Source organism: Psammomys obesus, unplaced genomic scaffold, assembly GCF_907164565.1.
Source record: "Psammomys obesus unplaced genomic scaffold, mPsaObe1.curated_primary_1811, whole genome shotgun sequence".
Taxonomy (NCBI): domain Eukaryota; kingdom Metazoa; phylum Chordata; class Mammalia; order Rodentia; family Muridae; genus Psammomys; species Psammomys obesus.
In genome coordinates, this window is record NW_026596091.1 from 3,642,949 (window position 1) to 3,663,078 (window position 20,130).

At 46.2% G+C, this 20,130-nt stretch overlaps 1 protein-coding gene across 2 annotated transcripts; it reads left to right on the forward strand.

Moving 5' to 3' along the window:
* The first annotated feature begins 1,312 nt into the window (after positions 1 to 1,312).
* Glt8d2 (glycosyltransferase 8 domain containing 2) lies at positions 1,313 to 19,852 on the forward strand. 2 transcript variants are annotated; one of them, XM_055627840.1, is made up of 9 exons: positions 1,313 to 1,356; positions 3,902 to 3,994; positions 9,477 to 9,669; positions 12,192 to 12,309; positions 13,598 to 13,682; positions 14,540 to 14,652; positions 15,990 to 16,156; positions 18,179 to 18,291; positions 19,683 to 19,852. In XM_055627840.1, the coding sequence occupies exons 1-9, from the start codon at positions 1,338 to 1,340 to the stop codon at positions 19,850 to 19,852; spliced, it is 1,071 nt and encodes a 356-aa protein (XP_055483815.1). In that variant the 5' UTR covers positions 1,313 to 1,337. The 2 variants fall into 2 exon arrangements, with proteins under 2 accessions (XP_055483815.1, XP_055483816.1); XM_055627841.1 differs by having other exon boundaries at positions 9,498 to 9,669.
* Positions 19,853 to 20,130: the final 278 nt, after the last annotated feature.

Genomic DNA, 20,130 nt, shown 5'->3' on the forward strand with positions numbered 1-20,130 from the left:
CCCACTCTGGTTAATCTTTGTCCTGGAGCCTCTGCTATTCCTTTCTCAGCACTTTCTCCAACTGTTTCATTCTGCTGTGTCGTTTTATTGTTGTTGTTTTTGAGACGGGGTTTCTCCAAGTAGCCTTAGCTCTTCTGGACTTGCTTTGTAGACCAGGCTGGTCACAGAGATCTGCCTACCTCTGCCTCCCCGAGTGCTGGAATTACAGCAGACCTAGCTCTGCTGTGTCTTCATACAGGTGTGAGGGCTCCATGAGGATGGACCCGGCCATCTTGTTCATCAGCGTATCCCTACCACATCAGATGCTGGGTTTTTAGTAATGAGCAAATGATTGGATTGGGTGTAAAGTTCACCCACTCAAGGACAGTCTGTTTCCACCAGGGAATCCAGACAATGGAAACACTTCCTTCTAAAGAAAAGAAGGCAAACATAGGGTATGTATTATAAGTCAAAGAGGTTTCCTTAAGTGACACATTTATGTGGTCCCATTTACCCTGCTAGATAATGGGGCTCCTTCTGGAGAGGGACAAAAAAACTGAAGAGAAATTATTATCTATTTGGACCCATTTATTCAGCTGGAAAAACTTTTTTTAAGGATTTATTTATTTATTTATTATGTACAGTATTCTGCCTGCATATACACCTGCACCCCAGAAGAGGGCACCAGATCTCATTATAGATGGCTGTGAGCTACCGTGTGGTTGAGGGGTCTCAAACTCAGGACCTCTGGAAGAGCAGCCAGTGCTCTTAACCTCTGAGCCATCTCTCCAGCCCACTGTACATGTGTAATGGTTATCTCATTGTCAGCTTAATGCATCCGAACCACGTGGGAAACGGGCCTATGAGCATACCTGTGGAGCATCTTGATTAAGTCAGCAGTGCTGGGAAGACCTGCCTCTGTGGTAGCACCATTCCCTGGGCTAGGCTCTTGGCCTGTGTGAACAGACCAGATGAGCTGCATAAGTATTCCCCACTCTCGGCTTCCTGATGGTGGATGTGATGTGGCCACCCGCCTCAAGCTCCTGCTGCCTTGACCTCCTGACCCTGGTGGACTGCACTCTTGAGCTGTGAGCTAAAATAAGTCCTTTCTCTCTGCAGTTGCTTTTGTTGGGGCATTCGTTTACAGCAAGAAGAAACTAAGACAACATTCAGGAAATATTTATTTTCTTCCCGAAATTCTCCATCCAGAACAGTAATGGGTGAGACATGCTGCACAAGATACCAGATTTGCAGAGGAGATTCAGTTCTTAACACTTGATATCTTTGGCACTGAATTTTTTTTTATGACATTTTACTTTTTAATCCACAGGTCCTGGTTGCTCTCCAGGTAGACACACATGGCTCTCCTACGAAAAAGTAAGAATTGAACTTATGAAAATAACTATGAAGAAAGAGGTTTTGGGGGAGATTTTGATGAGTTCGCTCTCTTTTTCTGTGCACCTGTGTGTGTGTGTATGTGTGTGTGTGTGTGTGTGTGATTTTCATAGATCATTTTCCCACAATCAGTTTTTTGTTTGTTTGGTTGGTTGGCTGGCTGGTTGGTTGTTTTTTTGAGTCAGGGTTTCTCTGTTTAGCCCTGGCTCTCCTTGAACTGGATCTGTAGACCAGGCTAGCCGTGAACTAATAGGGATCCGACCTCCTCTATCTCCCAAGTGCTGGGACTAAAGGTGTGTGTAACACCTCCAGCTTCCACAAGCAGATTTTTAGTATCATTTGAGGATGATTCCTGTGGAATGTCGCTGAGATTTTGGTTAGAAATGGACTTACACTAGTCATATATTATCAAGAATCAAAAAAAAAATTATAAAACGTGGTTACAATCATCTCCTCACTCTAAGTATTCTCAGTCATGCCTAAGCATTTGTAAGGTTCTATTCTTGTTCTTAAAGGTTCACATCAAATCTTCAGACCTTTCAAACACCTGTATTCTCTCGTGATTTTAGACTAGAACATTATTCATTAGAAGAAAAACACAGTATGTAAATAGTAAATTCCGTTATTCTTAGAGTTGCCTAATTTAAATGAAAATGAAAGACATCTATTTAAATTTGAACTTCATTATAAATGAGGAATTATTTTTAAAATTTATTTATTATGTATAGTGTTTTTGCTTGCATGTACTCCTGCCACCAGCAGGGGGCTCCAGATCCCATTATAGATGGTTGTGAGCCCCCATGTGGTTGCTGGGAATTGAACTTAGAACCTTGGACAGGCAGCCGGTGGTGCTCTTAACCTCTGAGCCATCTCTTCAGCCCCGAGGAACTATTTTTAGTGTATGTTCCAAACATTGCATGGGAGATACTTAACTTAAAAATTCTTTTTTTCTGGCAACTTTTTGTCAGTGGGAACAGCCACGGTAGGAAGGGTCAGGCGTTGGGCCGCCTCGGAGAGCGCGTAGCAGCTCAGCAGTAATCGGAGCTCCTGAGACCTACGGAGCCGTTCCCTCTTTCTGCTCTGAAGCTCCCCAGGCCTGGATCTTCCCCAAAGGGCGGCGGGAGAGCTGGAAACTGGACCTCAGCCAGCCTGAACCCTGGAGACGCAGGGTGTAGTTTGGGGAGGAATCTAAGACACTCTTTCCTTTACAAATATGAACCCAAAAGCCTGGCGGTCAAAAAATAAGCTAGCATAAAGCCAATAATTATCTTTAGAAAAATCGTTTAAATTTTTATTATTTTTATTTGTATCAGAGAAGCCCGCAGAGGCCCATGGAGGTTAAATAATGGTCCAAGTTCCCAAAGCTAGGAGGGGGTGAAAATAAGGTTTGAATCTGGCTGTATATCCCTCCTCCTTCTCTCCTAGGCTCCCTGGGATTCCCCTGCCTCTGCCTGGTGAGTGTGGGGCCAAAGGTGTGTGCCACACACCTGCCTCTCCCAGCGTGTTCCCACTTCACACTGTGATTAATCTGTGGCAAAGTCACATCGCCCCAGTTTTTCGCCATTTGTGGTCATTTTCTCTTCCACATTCCTCTCCATGCTTAATATTTGTATGCAAATTTTATAATGTAAAGTTTCCATTCATCAGCTGGGTGCAGGCCTGTAATCCCAGCACTCAGGGGGGCAGAGGCAGGCTGGTTTCTCTGAGTTCAAGGTTAGCCTGCTCCAGAAAGTGAGTCCAGGACAGCCAAGGCTACACAGAGAGACCCTGTCTCAAAAAGGGGGGAGGGTTATGATTATCATCTAAAACAAGAGTTTCCGCTCTTTCTGGAAATGGAAAAAAATATCTATCTCCTGCCACAAAAAGAAGGTGATGTAAAATATACTCAACTGGAAGAACGGTCAGAATAAGTGGCTTCTGTTGCTTGCCCACAACACTGAAATCAGAGATTGGCTTTTTCACACACGGTTTGATATTGCTGAACTCTGTGAGCACAAATGTCTCCGGTCATTTTACAGACAACCAGCAAGGTATGTTCCATACTCAAAAAATGCTGCCGTGCACCATCATGGGATCCTTGGGAAACCCAAGAGCAAGCATCTCTGGTGTGGAATGGATGGAGACTGAGATCTCCAAGCAGTGCTCCTCATCTGGAGCCCAGGGCTCTCTGTGCACCCTCCACCGGCATCTGAATCAACTGAAATGCAACTAGCTTCTGCAACTTTACGCCTGTTCAGAATTAGCCATAGCTCATCAAAAGCACTCTAGAAATGATGTTGTTTATAAGATGGACGAGATATTCATGCAAGGCAGCCTCCTGGCTGAGTTTGAGGCCTCTGCTATCAGACAGCCTGGGCTTAGCACCCTGCGCTCTGAGGAGTCTGACCAAGGTGCACTAGGGTGCTCTGTGCTCAGCGAGAGGCCGCACGCTGCCCTGCCCTCTCTGACTGCCCTCTCTATGACACACTGATTTCAGTGCTCTGAGGTTGACTTATCAAACACTGATGTGTGCCCCTCTTCATTTCAGTTAATCAAGTGCTGCTCTTTCTTCTGGTCCTGACCCTTTGTGGGATTCTGTACAAGAAAGTTCGCAAGGGGGCCATACTCAAGAATGAGGCAGGTGAGCAAGCCTGGAGGTGACAGGACAAGACGCCTAAGAAGGTGGTTTCAATGTTTTCCATCGGTTCCTTTCCGCCATTGGGTTCAGGGGCAAATGACATAACCCTTAAGGGCCAGCTGGTAGAATACCTTCCTTAGGGAATGACTGATGCTGTTCAAAACATACCACATGGAAAAGTCACGTGGAGGGCCTGTTAAAACACCTGGGCTAAACACACTTGTGATCTTAGCACCTGGAGGTTGAGGAGGGAGGATTGTGCGTTTGAGGTTAGCCTGGGCTACATAGTGAGTTCAGGGCCAATCTGAGTTACAAAGTTGCAAACAACAAAAACCACATCACTAGATTCCACCTAAGAGCGTTAGCATCACAGATAGGATGGGCCTGGGGATCTGCATTTCTTGTAGCTCCAAGTTGGTGCTAGGGACTCTTGGTTCTCAGACCACCTCCCCAGGGACTGCTCTGCACCTTGTCCCTTTAGAGCCTCTCCACAGTTTGTCTTTGAGAATTGCCTCTTCCCATCTCTTCTTGCTGATCCATTCCCATTAGTACTTAACTGGCTCCCAACTTAGAAATGGCCCCCAGAGGGCTGGAGAGAGAACTGCCATCTTTGCAGAAGATGATGGCTCCTAGCACCTACGGCAAGCAGCTCACCACCACCTGTGGCTCCAGCTCCAGCGGAGCTGAGGCCTCTCAGCCTCCACCAGCTCCTACACTCATGGACACAGACTCCCACAGACACAGACACACACACGACCTTTAATTGGCCCTCTGGCCTCACCAGGCTGCCTCAAAAACCCTATTTCCCTCCTCAGAGGTGAATGTACTGAGGTGCCCTCACAAACCCAAAATACACCCACAATCAACCCTACAAAAATTAAGAACTGTTAGTTGTATCATTTACACTTTAAATATTTTCATATTACTCCAAGAGATCTATGTTCTACTTCTGAAAACTATAGGAAAATCTTATGTATAGATATTCAGCCAAGGCAAAAGCAGTTACTATTTTAGCACGTTAGATATTTTTATTCCACATGTGTTAAATTTTAATCTAATTTTTTTGGAAGAATGCATTACACATCGCAGGCTGGCCTCAGACTTGCTATGTCACTGAGCATGGCCTTAAATTCCTGATCCTTCTGCCTTCATCTCCCAAGCAGTAGGATTATAAGTTTGTGCCCCAAAGCCGGTTCATATTTCTGTTTTCAAAGACAAATACCTAGGACCTGGAGACTTTACTGAGCAAAACCACCTCTGTTCCTACAAAGGGGGTGTTTTTTTAATCTGGTTACCTAGGTTACGTATATGCCATTTAAAATGTATTTAAAATATGTATGATGTGATCACGACTGTCTGGAGTCAGGTGCGGCGGCACACACCTGTAATCCCAGCACTCGGGAGGCAGAGACAGGCAGATCTCTGTGAGTTTGAGGCCAGCCTGAACTAAAAAGGGAGTCCAGGACAGCCAGGACTATTACACAGAGAAACTCTGTCTCAACAAAGAAACAAAAAAACAAACAAAAAGGTGGTGGTGGTAGAGAGTCTGGAAAGAAAGTGACCTTTGCACAGGAACATCTATATAGCTGCTCCCAGGGCTCAGACTGTAGCCTAGACCAGAGACAATCCACAAGTACATCAGATAGCGAGTGGAAAAAAAAATGTATACCCACACCATGGAGTTTTTATTGTTCAGCAGTGAAAAATGAAGGTAAAACATGGATGACCTCAAAAGCATATGTTAACTCAGAGGAGGTAGACCGAGACCACAGAGTGCATGATTATCATCAGGGGGGAAGCAAGGCGGCACTCAGGCAGACATGGTGCTGGAAAAGTAGCTGAGAGTTCTACCTCCATATCTGTAGGCAGCAGGAAGAGAGACACTGGGCCTGGCTTGGGCTTTCTGGTCTCGAAAGCCCCAGTGACACACTTCCTCCAAGGCCACACCCACTCCAATGAAGCCACGCCTCCTAATTCTTCCCAAGTAGTGTCACTCTCTAATGACCAAGCACTCAAATGCAAGAGCCTATATATGTTATTCCTACCCAGAACACCATCGATGGGTATGAAGAACTCCGTAGCATTGTTCCTCCTACGTCACTGTGTTTGTGAACCAACTGATTCATTTAGCTCATCCCAGTGAGTAATGCGTGTCCTGATGGATTAATCGGCCATGTGTAATAACAAAGCGTTTGGATGTTATGAATGGATCAATCCCACCCTATTATACTACCCAGTGTTCAAATAAAAAAAGGAATTGTGACATTGAAGGACCATTAAAAAAGAACAGAATTTTGACAAGGAGAGTCCCATGTATGCTGAGTAGAAAAACAAGTTACTAAAAAGTATGATTGCATTTTGGTTTTAAAATCAATACCTGGGAGCTAGAGAGATGGCTCAGTGGGAAAGAGTGCTTGCTTACTGTTCTATTGCTGTAAAGAGACACCACAACCAAAGCAGCTTATAAAAAGAAGCATTTAATTGAGGGATTGTCTACAGTTTCCATGATCATGGCGGGATCGTGAGGCAGGCAGCTTGGCACTGGAGCAGTAGCTGAGAGCTTACATTTTATTAACCCAGTGGAGGCAGAGAGAGACTGGACCTGGCATGGGCTGTTGAAACCTCAAAGCCCACCACAGGGGACACACCTCCTCCAAGGCCTCACCACCTAATCCTTCCTAAGCAGTCCACCAATTGGAAACCAAACATTCAGATATACAGCCAGCCAGGTGGTAGTGGTGGTGTGTGCCTTGAATTCTAGCACTTGAGAGGCAGAGGCAGGCAGATCTGTGTAAGTTCAGGGCCAGCCTGTTCTACAGAGCAAGTTCCAGGCTACACAGAGAAACCCTGTCTCAAAAAAAAAGGCACAAATATATGAGCCTATGGGGACCATTTCATTGAAACCACCAGACTCCGTGAGCATGAGAACCGGAGCTTGAATCCCCAGCAGCACAGAAAAGCCAGTGACCCAGGTGCTGAAGGGGCAGAGACAGGCAGTTCTTGAGAGCGCTCTGCACAGCCAGCTTAACCAAAATGGAGAGCCTCCAGTTCAGCGAGAGTCTGTGCCTCAAAGCAGTAGCTTGAAGAGCTGTAGAGGAAGACCTGGCCTGTGCATACCAGATTACATACATCCCTGTGTTCACACACGTGTCCAACATCTGCATGTCCTTTAGAACTCACACAAGGGAAGCCCAGCACAGCCACACTAAGACAGAGACCCACCTTTGGAGTGGGTGCGCCCAAGTTTGCAAAAATAGGTAATAGATTCCTTTCTATTTTGGCCGGAAGTTTCCATGAAGTCTGTATTGATTTTTATTATTTAAACATCATTCATTTTAGCCAGATATAAAGTTGTGCACTTTTTAAAAATATTTATTTATTCATTATGAGTGTTCTGTCTTTACACACATCAGAAGAGGGTGTCAGATTACATTGTAGGTGGTTGTGAGCTGCCGTGTAGGTGCTGGGAATTGAACTCAGGACCTCTGGAAAAAGCAGCCAGTGCTCTTAACCATTGAGCCATCTCTCCAGCACCTTCCTCTTTTTTTCCCCTCTTCCCCCTTTCCCCTTCTCAGGAAAGTTGAGCCTCTCTCCCTCCCTCCGCCCCACAAGGCGTGTACTTTTAATCCTAGCCCTCAAGAGTCAGAGACAGACAGATGTCCATCCCAGTCACTACCCCTGCTTTTCCACTCCTCCATCTTCCTGTCCCTACAGATATCCAGGAGGGCTCTGTTCTCCAGGGCCACTCCAAGACTCAGCTCAGTTCTTTTCAGCAAACTTTTCACTACACACTTCCAAGGAGCCAGGCTCAGCAGGGTGAATCAGCAACCTCACAGTCCGATGGAGAATCAGCCACAAAAATGACTCTTCAGTTGCAGAAATAGGGATAGATGACGAGAGCATCTGTTCCTTAGGACAGAGACAAGCACGCCATCTTTGCCTTTGCAGTGCTCCCCCGCAACAGGAAAGGAAAACGAACAGTGCAGCCGACAAATGCAGCCACAGCAGGTGCCCAAGACTCTGTGTGCTGGGGAGCTGTTGCAGGCCTCCTACATGGCAGATGTCAGTACGCAGCTGGGGTGGACATATGAGCGTTAACCACGAAGAATAGAGTGATCCCAGACGCCAGGAACAGCATGTGTGAAGAGCGCATGCGCCTGGTGGGGGGAAATCACAGGATGTTTGGTATGGCTCCAGACCACCCGGCGGTGAACCGGCACAGCCGAGCTTGCCAATGTGTCAATCAGATCGCCTCACATGGCTGCGGGTGGCAGCTGCCCCCTAAACGAACACTCCGTAAAACAAGCCACTTGGGTTTTCTTTTTTAAACCGGAGGCAGTGATCTAATCACTTGGGAAATGAGGGCAAGAGGACCAGGAATTCAAGGCTGACCTGGGCTCTATGAAATGCTGTCCCCCCACACATTATTTGTTTATAAAAAAATAATTCGTGGTTACTTAGTGAATCTGAAAAAATTAAGAAACAAAATTAAAACCACTTATAATTTTATAAATAGACACAGATAATTTGTGGTTATATATGTGTTACATTGGGATCAAATATCGGAAATGGTTTATTATTTATTTATTTATTCTTCATGGGCCTCACTATGCAGCCCTGGCTGTCCCAAACTGCCTCAGATTCACAAAGGTCCACTTAGGTCTGCCTCCACACATGCCTCCACACCCAGCAAAGAATTTAATATTGTTTTTCCCCCTTCAAGCTACATCGTGAGAGTCTAGTAGCAGAAGTGGACAGAAAAAGATATATAAAGAAACAGAGAGGCCATTTAATGTTTACTAAGTTGTACAAAATCCTGTTTCATTTCTAACTACACTGAGGAATGGTCAGTTATTCATCATGAGTACTAGCCATGCCCTTTTGTCAGTCCTTTCTCGTGCTGCGAACATTTGAGAAGCTTGACTAAGGAATGGAGAGCAAGAGAAAAAACATAGCAGCACAGGCTGGACAAGGTCTGACTGGGGAGTTAGGCTGGCCGGGAGGCTCTGCAGCTCTTTGTGTATTTCAGCTGTATGTGAGCAAGGCTGGAGACCGGCCTCTGAAAAGAGTCCCAAAACAACAGGGACTTAGACCTTCACCCTGCCTTCACATGAAGATCTGATGTGTGCACTCCACAGCCCTCAGGGCAAAATCCTGCTCCGTTACTGTTCTGGGGTCTTAGGTATCAATCGAGGAAGGCTCTCTGCCTCTTAGCGTCATGCCAGCGTTCCAGGGGAGGGAGGAGGCTGGCAAAGGGAGGCATTTAGCATTACTCTGGGCTGCACACATTACTTAAAACAACATCCCATTTGTTCAACTTGATCACATTTTTGCAGCCAGCGAATCTGGAAAGGAGTGGTTTCAGTGGCTGGCCGTGTGGCCGCTGAAGTTTCCACACACGGGATAGAGACGGGAGGTGGGAGAACAGTCTGCCCCAGCGCTGCGGAGCTAGACTGCTGTCCCGTGAAGTGCCTTGCGCTCTGAGTCACTGTTTTGATGTTCCCAGAAGACGATGCAGAGTCCCCCGAGGACACGGAAGAGGAGATTCCAGTGGTGATCTGCGCAGCCGCGGGGAGGATGGGCGCAGCCATGGCTGCCATCAACAGCATCTACAGCAACACCGATGCCAACATTGTGTTCTATGTAGTCGGACTACGGAACACTCTGTCTCGAATACGGTAGTTTGGATACTGTGGTTTTGGAATGCTCTGTTTTCTTTTAATCTTTTTTCTTCCTTTCCTTTTCTCTTCTTCCTCCTCCTCCCTTCTACCTCTTCTTTTCCCAGCAAAGAAGGGGAAACATTTGTTCTTTTTATTTCTTTTCTTTTTAAAATTAATTAATTATTTTTATTTATGTGTGTTGATGGTTGGCCTGCTTTTATGTCTGTGTGAGAGTGTTGGATTCCCCTGGAACTGGAGTTACATTCAGTTGTGAGATGCTGTGTGGGTGCTGAGACTTGAACCCAGGTCATCAGTCAGCTGTCTACACCATCAGCTGAACACGATTACTAACCCAGCTAAACCTTGGCCTCTAATTAGCATTCCATTCCATTCTCTCACACCTTAGTTTTGGATTGGACCGTGTCCTTCAGAATTTGTCCCGTATTTCTTCTATCCAGATCCCACCAGAATTTCCACTGAATTCTTCAATTTCTGAACCGTTAACAGACTACATCACATGCACACGTTGTTTTAGGGCCTAATCAGTGTAGGGCCTGGGGGAGGAGATAGATTTTGCTAACAAACCAGAGATTACAGGATTCCTCTCTGAGAACTTGATTATGGAATACCCACCAAAATGACCCAACTAAATCCTCTCACAGTAAAGACCAAGGATCACTAAGCCATGCTCTATTATCTAGAATTCTAGCTCTTTAAAAACACTTATTTAATCAGCATGTGCACGCATGTGCACGAGGCATCAGCAGCAGCATGTGCTCGAACCTCAGGTCAGCCCCGGGCACTCAGCTCTGTCTTCCCTCTGTAAGGATATAATGTTAGAATCTAGCCCAGCAGCCGTGCTCTTTAATGCTGAGCCATTTCCCTCTTTTTGTTGTTGCTGTTGTTGCTGTTTGTTTTTTGAGACAGGGTTTCTCTGTGTAACAAGCCCTGGCTGTGCTGGACTCACTTTGTAAACCAGGCTGGCCTTGAACTCACAGACATCTGCCTGCCTCTGCCTCCTGAGATTATTATCATAATTTTGCCTATAATGTTAAGAAGTAAGAAGAAATCAACAGAAAATCAAAATTTAAATTGTTTTAGAAATGCAGGAAAAGTGTATAAACTTGGTCTGGGCAATACCTTCCTAAGCTCAGGAATTAGAAAAAAAGCTGACAGTCTTGCCTGCGTAACACAAGAACGCCTGCATAGTGAAGAGCAGCGGATGGTGTTAGTTATAAAATACATTAGTAAAAAGTAGGACTTATAGCCTTTAATTCCGGCGCTTGGGGAGCAGAGACAACCCAGTCTCTGTGAGTTTGAGGCCAGCCTGGGCTACAAAGAGAGTTCCAGGACAGCCAGGGCTATACACAGAAATGCCCCATCTCAAAAACAAAACAACAACAGCAAAAAAATGGCTTATAATGAAGAATTGTTGCAATTCTTAGATTCTCAAATTTTCTTAAAATTTAAGCCTATTGGAAAAATGAGAATACAATATGAACAGACACCAAGGTCCATCCTGACTCTAAGAAGACCACCACCAAGAGCCAGCACCTGTACTAACACTCGAGCAGCTGGGGAAGGAAGGAGGATGGCGAGTTAGAGACTGGGCTAAGCTGCATGGTGAGACCTTATCCCAAATACACAAACCAGCCAACTAACCAACCAACCAATGACCAGCCAACTAACCAACCAGGTCACACAACCCACAGCGATACAAGCAACACAGTCACAGAGTGGGCTGTCTCCCGTTCTTGGCTGTTGGCCCCTCCTCCCCAGAGTCTAAACATTTTGAAACCTGTTCTCATTGGAGCAGAAGACAAAAGTCGAAGGTATGAACTCATGGTACATCTCAGTAAATCCGCACAAGCAAATATGCTTCAGTGATAGCGAGGATGTTCCCGCCAACAGTGGCAAGAGCTCTACCGTTGTGCAATCTAACCCCAGCCCTTTGCTGCCAATTTGCAATCAACAGCCAATGTCGCCATATGTGGCTTGGGTCGTTGCCAACTTTGTCTTGAGATTATTTCTACCGGGAGGCCCAGAATGAATCAGATGAAGGGTAGACATCCTGTGAGACTTGAGTGGTGGTTGGGGGAGGAAAGAAGACAGGGTGAAGACGGGCAGAGGCACTTGAGAGACAGACCATCTTCGGAGTCAAAGGAGGAGGAAACACTGTCAGAGGCTCGACTGGCGCATGCCACGCTGGCAGCAGCGTGCGGCAGCCAGTCTAGCAAGCATAGATGCTGCGTCTTGTTGCTCTAGTTCCCTGGGAGGATTTTTGGATGTGGAGCCACACTTGGTTATTACTATTTTGTTCGTTCCCTCCACAGAATGAGTTCTGAGAGTCGGGGTGGGGAAAGGGGATGTTGTAATTTAGACCAGGTAGGGAAGCCATTGGAAGGACTTACAGCATGAAAACTATGCTTACATACACTTAATTCAACTTTCTACGGCCAGAACAGACTAGGCCTGGGGTATGTGAATGGAGGGAAGATGTGAAATGTGCACTACAGGTTCTGTTGTTGTTATCTCTTTAGCAAATGGATTGAACATTCTAAACTGAGAGAAATAAATTTCAGAATTGTGGAGTTCAACCCTATAGTCCTCAAGGGGAAGATCAGGCCAGACTCCTCGAGGCCCGAGCTGCTCCAGCCTGTGAGTATGAGTCATGCACACGGCGGGGAGTCTGAGTCCACATTCACTGAGGAGCCCCAGCCTCTGGGGCACACATACGCCATTTCAGTCACGTGGGCCAGGCCTCCACAAAGCTCTGGTCATTTACAACTCAGCAGCCACCTGCTCCAGGAAGGAGTTAAGATGGTTTGTATGAGCATAATGAAGCTATTGGAAAGAAATGAAGCATTAGAATGTAGGCTACATTTGCACGTGTGAAGATAGCTGTGGGTGGGGGCTGGAGGTGAGCCAGGCAGGGAGGCCAGCAAAAGACTTAGGCTCTTGTATCTTCTGTGCTTAATTGTTAGTTAGCTCTGATTCTTCTGGAGGCCAAGGAAAGCCAGCAGTGTGATAGCCATGTGCCTCAGTGTCAGCCACAGCACATTTTAGGAGACACCAGTTCTTTTCTTAGCTCTAGGGGTCACTTTCCTTGCAAGAATGCCAACACAGAGTCCCTCTTCTTCATGAATAACAGTCGTGTGTGTGTGTGTGTGTGTGTGTGTGTGTGTGTGTGTGTGTGTGATATGCCTATGTGTCAGTGAGTCCCAGCAAGCCTTTTTCCAACCTGTCTCCTCCAGCAGTGGAGTTTCAGACAAGCGTACTGCTATAGTCATCTTTTCATGTGGTCCTGGGGATCCAAGCTCAGGTCCTTATATTTATCCGTTGAACCATCTTCCCAGTCCAAGAGCAGCTTCTCATGGCAACTTTGTAGAAACTGGCCACCTCTTGTATGCAGTTTATGTAAATCCATCCTTTCAAATTAACTTCTAAAGCCTCAGTCTGTGATGTAACCCTTCCCTAACTCCAGCTGCTTACTGTCAGTCGGTTACGGTAACTGAACAACACTGATGGAAATCCTATGAACTCGTGCTTCTCTGACTGTCTTCTGGATCAAGAAGCTAAAAGGCTGGGTTTGTTGCTGGTGTGTGTGTGTGTGTGTGCATCTTAAGGCTAATTAGTTATCTAATTGATGGAAGATAAAGCAGAAGTCTGTACCCTAAAAAATTGCCCCGGGAGCTTTGGGGACTCCCACTGTAGCTGTCCCTGAAAGAAAAGTGGGCAGTGCTTCTGAGTGGCGCCCGGATGTAGGAAAGCTTCTCTTGGTGGTGGGTCTCCTCCTAATCCCAGAGGATGAGGTGCTAAGAAGCCAGGTGAGGCATCACTTTAGCCTCTTCTATTCCATTCCACACATGGCACTAAACAGGCATGGCCAAAGCTGACTTGCAACGCCACCCAACCTTTCCCACCACTCTTTCTCTTGTCTTGACAGCTGAACTTCGTTCGGTTTTATCTCCCTCTGCTTGTCCATCAACACGAGAAAGTCATCTATTTGGACGATGATGTCATTGTACAAGGTACACTCACTGACTGCCAAGAGCCCTTGGAAGGGCACAGTTGCTACGTAGAATGACTTACTCCTTCTCTTTATTTTCCATGTAGCTGGTTGCCTAGTGACTTCACATACTCTGTACAGTGAATACAGCATTGTAAAGCTGGGTGTTTTTTGAGGCCGGGCAGTGGTGGCGCCCCCTTGAGCCCCAGCACTTGGGAGACAGAGGCAGATGGATCTCTCTGAGTTCCAGGACAGCCAGAGCTACACAGAGAAACTCTGTCCAAAATAAAAAGAACAAAACAGACAGACAGACAAAACAACGTATTTTAAGCAGGGTTTGGTGTTTCCCTGGACAATCCAGTGGCTTCTGAGGACCCCTCCCCTATTGCCAAGTGTGCAGTAATTACCTTGCTAGCATCTTCTCTGCATTCCCAAAACACGCAGAAGGAGAGCATCACCACCAGCACTTAGTATGGCCTTGGCTGCGTGTGTGCGTGCTGTGCTCTCTTCCACATGCAATATAAGCACTCAGAGACTGCACAGCACACACCTGATCACCACCTGTGCGAACACTTCAAGTGGCTCCCTCACCAGGCATGAGCTGCATTGGTTGTTCGTTTGAGAGAAACTGTGTAGCCCTGGCTGTCCTGAAACTTCCTTTGTAGACTAGGCTGGCTTCAAACTCAGAGATTCGTCTGCCTCTACCTCCCCAGTGATGGGATTAAAGGTGTGCACCACCACAGCCTGACAGGCATGAACTCTTAAGAGCACTGTCGTGCTAAGGGAATGGAGGAACCATGCACTCTGTCTTTCTTAAGTCAGAAACTGAGCTAAGGTTCTGCCTAGCTTCATTGTAACTGCTGCTGCATCCAAATGCAGGCGACATCCAGGAACTCTATGACACCACCTTGGCTCTGGGCCATGCAGCAGCCTTCTCCGATGACTGTGACTTGCCCTCTGCTCAAGACATCAACCGACTTGTGGGGCTTCAGGTGGGCACGCTGGCATAGAACCCTGCCTTTACCCTTCTTCTTTGGCCTTGGCCCTCAAAATTATCACAACCCACCCCTCCAAAGCCAGGGGAACTGCCCGGAGATGGGGATAGTATGGGGTTCTGTTTCTTCCAGCCACTCAGGCCAACTTCTGTAACCCATACGGAGTTCCGCTTTCCTCATCTGAAACCTGGACAGTGTTCTGTCGTGTTTGTGAGCCGCACTGGGATGCTGCGAAGTGTCCGACGTGTGGAGGATGCTCTGCAAACGATAGTGGTTACGTTGCTCATCACCACATACATGTACACTATACATTACTGTATGTTACGCTATGTTATGCTATATGTAACTCCAGCTCCAGAGGACCCAATGCCCTCCTTTTGGCTTCCTTGGGCACCGGGCACACACATGGTGCATATACATACATGCAGGCAAAATACCCATGCATGTAAGATAAAATGAGATCATTTTAGAGGGGAGCAATGCGCAGCACTGTGGGCAGATAGGGGAAGGCTAGAGTGAGTGCTGAGACTAGCTGCTATCAGGGAAGCTGCGACACACAGGGTTTATCAACAGATGTGGATGAGGAAGAGCCGAGGATGCCCTAATGAGCCTGTACTTCTGCTTAAATAACAAGAAAAGAAACAACATCTACTGGGGCAGACATGACAAGGAGCCAGCTTTAAGACGGGACTCAGCACAGTTTGCCAGCGGGGGCTGTTTAAGCATCAAAAAGGCAACACTGAGCAGGCACACGTGCGGTTGAAAGGCTAGAGGCCAGAGCTGTCAGACAGATGGAATTTAGAGCCCTGGCACAGGAGGCCTGCCAGTGGAGTCAGAAAGCAAGCAACAGGTGCCAGGACTAAGAGCAGGGCACTCAACACTCAGAGGCTGAAAAAAGGCAAACCCAGCAATGGAGAGTGGTAAGATGGCCCAGCCAGTAAAGGCACTTGCCCTGGAAGCCTGGCTGGAGCCCATAGGGACCAACTTCCTAAGTTGTTCTTTGACTTCTATACATACATTGTGACATGCATGAGTACTTGTGCGAGCACACACACACACACACACTTTTAAAAACAAGCTGGGCATGACAGCACACCTTTAATCCCAGCACTTGAGAGGGAGAGGCAGATCTCTGTAAATTTGAGGCTAGCCTGGTCTACTCAGTGAGTTCCAGGACAGCCAGAGCTACATAGTGAGAGTCTGTCTCAAACAACAGAACACACCAAGATAGAAGGCTGCCAGTGGGGCAGAAGGAAGCCCAGAGATATTGCACAACAGCTTCGAGAACATAACCATTTTCCAGAAACAGCAGATTCCACCCTGTTCTTTTGTAGAACACATACATGGGCTATCTGGACTACCGGAAGAAGACCATCAAGGACCTTGGCATCAGCCCCAGCACCTGCTCGTTCAATCCTGGTGTGATTGTCGCCAACATGACCGAATGGAAACACCAACGCATCACCAAACAGCTGGAAAAGTGGATGCAAAAGAACGTGGAGTATGTGTTTGGGTTTTTCTGCCACCCTTGTTCCCAGCCGGACACAAATGGTCAGCTAATCTTTACATAGCTCAGGAGTTAAAAAGCAAAAACAAAAACAAAGAACCCAAAACAAACAAACAAAACCCCAGACATCTGAGGTCAGAGTGTCATAAAATCTTTGGACCAAGAAGAGCGGTTGGGTGAAATCATTCCCCAGATGATAGAAATCTGAAGAATTGAGATGTTGTGAGACTGGGATTCGTTTCGTCCCCTTTCATTTTCCTAATATTTGCTCCTTAATAATGTGACTTGATTCTTTTCCACTGAAAAAAAATCTTCATTTATTCTAGCTGAGTTTATTTCATAGGACCACTTTTTAGTGGGGACAGGGTCTCATGATGTAGCCCTAGCCTGCTGGCCTGGAACTGTAGGAACCCAGGCTGGCTCTTGCCTCCGATATGCTTGGATTAAAGGTGTATACCACCACACCCAGCCAGACTTTTGTTTTTGTTTTTTGAGACAGGGTTTCTTGTGTAGCTTTGGCTGTCCTGGACTCACTTCGTAGACCAGGCTGGCCTCGAACTCACAGCTATCCACCTGCCTCTGCCTCCCTGAGTGCTGGGACTAAAGGCACACATCACCATAGACGTACTTTTAAGGCTAATTTCATGAAACCAGCATTTTATTTGAGGTACTTTATTTTATGCTCAGTTTTAATGTGTTTGCACATGTACATATGGGTGTGTGCACGGTATTTGTGTGGAGACCATCAGACAACCAGGGTTTATCCTCCAGAGTACTGTCCAGCTCCTTTTGAGACTCTTGTCGGCCTGGAGCTCAGCAATTAGGCCAGGCAGCTGGCCATCCTCCTGTTCCCACCTTCCAAGTGCAGGAATTACAAGCAGGGAGTTTTTGTGGTTCTGGGTTCAGATGCTTGCAAGGCAGGTACTTTACCAAGGAGTTTTCTCCCAAGTGCTTTCATTCTAAGTGGATTCTAATGGCTCAGCTGTTAAGGGCGCTGGCTCCTCTTCCAATAGGTCCTGAGTTTAATTCCCAGCAACCACATGGTGGCTCACAACCATCTATAGTGAGATCTGGTGCCCTCTGCTGGTGAGCAGGTGTACATGCAGGCAGGACACTATTATATAAGTGACTTAGAAATTCAGTTTTAGTTATCAGATTTTTAAAATAGAGCAACAAAAATTTACTAATACAATTATTACCACATCATTGTATTTCCTATCAGACATTAATATTTTATATTATAGTATTTTAATATATTAAAATTTTTGAATATTTTCCACATTAAAAAAGTATATTTATATTTCTCCCACTTTAAAAAAAAAACTAATTTTATGTGCATGGTATCCTGCTTCCTCCATGCATGCCTGGTACTCTTGGGAGGCCAGACAGGGTGTTGGATCCCTTGAAGTGGAGTCACAAGTAGTTGAGAGTTGCCATCTGGATGCTGGGAATCCTCTGTGGGAGCACCGTTGCTCTAACTGTTGAGTCATCTCTTCAGCCCCTTCATTTGTGTATCTTAATACCACTGTAACATTGAACTTGTTCGTAATTATAATACAGGATCGGAATTTGATTTTCTGTGCCTACCGTAAAAAGCCCTGAGAGTTAGTGACAAGTTAGTGAGAGTGTGGCTCTCTGCCTTGTCATGGGAGGCGACCTAGACTGTGCACTGATTCTACATGGCATGTATGGGAGCACATGGTTTTCTATATTTTGAAGTTTGACAATTTTAAAAATAAAAAAAGAGTTGGGAGGTAGGCATGATGGTGCATGCCTACAATCCCAGCGGACAGGAAGTGAAGGCAGCAGCTTGACTCTGGCTTATCCTCAGCTATAGAGGGACTTCAAGGCCACTCTGACCTACAGGAGACCGCCTCTAGCAACAAAGATCCCTAACTGAAAAAAATAAAAGCTGGGGGAAAGCAGAAAAGCCTTCTAGCTTTTTCTGAGGGGCCACACTAGCGTCTTCTCTGTGGGGGCTCCAGACCAAACGTTGCTTTCTATCCCATCTCCTAGAGAAAACCTCTACAGCAGCTCCCTGGGAGGAGGCGTGGCTACCTCTCCGATGCTGATTGTGTTTCACGGCAAGTATTCCACCATCAACCCTCTGTGGCACATCCGGCACCTGGGTAAGTACTGCCTGGAAGCAACCAGTATGTGTTTTACCCAGGGGGCTTCACTGCTGATACCTACAGCCCAAGGCTTCAGACCTGAGGGGTGAACTTGGCCGTCTCCTGACTTTAACTCTCAGGCTCAGAATCTGCAAATGCAGATGGTATCTTTAGTTGCCGGAGGGGTGCATTCCAGGATTCACGAAAAGCTATGGACTGGGGCTGGAGAGATGGCTCTGCTGCTCAAGAGCACTGGCTGCCTCTTTGAGAGACCACAGGTTCAGTTCCCAGCATCCACATGGCAGTTCACAACTGTCTCTAATTCCAGTTCCAAGGGATCTTCCATACACACACACATAGCAGAGACACCTGGGCAAAAGAGAAAAAGGGAAAAGACAGAGCACTTTATGATCCTGGAGCAGACTCAGAATCACACCCTGTGAATCACCAACTGACGAGAAAGAGGGCACAATCTTTCAGAGGAAAAGAAGCCATTTTTCTGTGTAAGGCTTGGAATCAGGCGAGGAGTAGAGAGTCAGCGTACACAGCAGTGGCCTGAAAAGCGGTCTGATTTTAGGGTTTTGGATGTGGAAAGCAACAGTAAGGCTGAGATGTACTGTTTGGGGCTAAACAGAAAGACTTAACATCTATAAAACAAATGAGTTAAACTGATTTCATCTCCCAAACTCATTCCTCTGAGATCCAGCCATTGTCATGGCGCTGAGGGAAGGAAGATAGCTCACTCTGACCTCTCTTCCCAGATGTGGGCTCCTGCAGTGGAGACTGACTGGAAGCTGGTAGTAGCTACCACTGGCTAACATGATAACTAGCTTCTCTACTGCAGCTGCTGCCGCGCCTGTGCTAACAAGTGACAAAAGCCAGGTTTTGTTACTGGCATGTAGCAGGACAGCATCTTGGCTAATCACTTTTCTTTACTCAATGGAGTTTCCATTATAGAAAGAAACAGTAGAGGATATGAATTTTTTTTACAAATTATATCTGCACGATCTTCTACAAGTCCGGTAGAATATTCCAAGGAATGGTAGCATGAAGATATCTTCACTAGGAGCTGGAGAGATGGCTCAGTGCTTAAGAGCACTGTCTGCTCTCGCGGAGGCCCCAAGTTCAACTTGCAGCATCCACACAGAAGCTCACAACTGTCTGTAACTCCAGTTCCAGTTCTGACACCCTCACACCAATGCACGTATAATTAAATAAATTACCTTAAAAGATATCTTCACTGTATAACCCTTTGGTTTATTTATTATTTTGCACACTGGTACGATTATATCAATGAGGCTTATCTGAGGTGTGAGTCCTCTAAACTTTTAGCGTAAATTTATATCCACGGTTTCATAAAAAATCATATTCACTAACAAGCCTATTGTTTTTCTCTGTGTACACTGAAGGCTGGAACCCTGATGCAAGATATTCAGAACACTTTCTACAGGAAGCTAAACTACTCCACTGGAATGGAAGACATAAGCCCTGGGACTTCCCTAGTGTTCACAATGACTTATGGGAAAGCTGGTTTGTTCCTGACCCTGCAGGGATCTTTAAGCTCAATCACAATACATGATACACTCCAACAGTTAGAATGTTTCCTAGATAAAAAAATGAATTGTCCCTTTGTGTCCTACTCCTAACACTGCTCTTTATGAGCAGCACCTCTGAGGTGTATGCTCTACGATGTAAGGAGCAAAAACTACTGTGGACAAGGTGAACCATGGACCATCTGGGCAGATTTAACTAACTTGTTCAAGTTAAAATGGCCAGTGACCCCCATCCCTTTCTTTCTTAGTGTTTAGTGTTTTGAGACAGGGTCTCACTATGTACCCCAGGCTGGCCTTTACCTGA

Excerpts from the sequence above, each read along its gene's own strand:
- Glt8d2 (XM_055627840.1), top strand. Across the intron at positions 14,653-15,989 it reads ACCGACTTGTGGGGCTTCAG|AACACATACATGGGCTATCT; the intron begins GTGGGCACGCTG and ends GTTCTTTTGTAG. Across the intron at positions 16,157-18,178 it reads TGGATGCAAAAGAACGTGGA|AGAAAACCTCTACAGCAGCT; the intron begins GTATGTGTTTGG and ends CCCATCTCCTAG.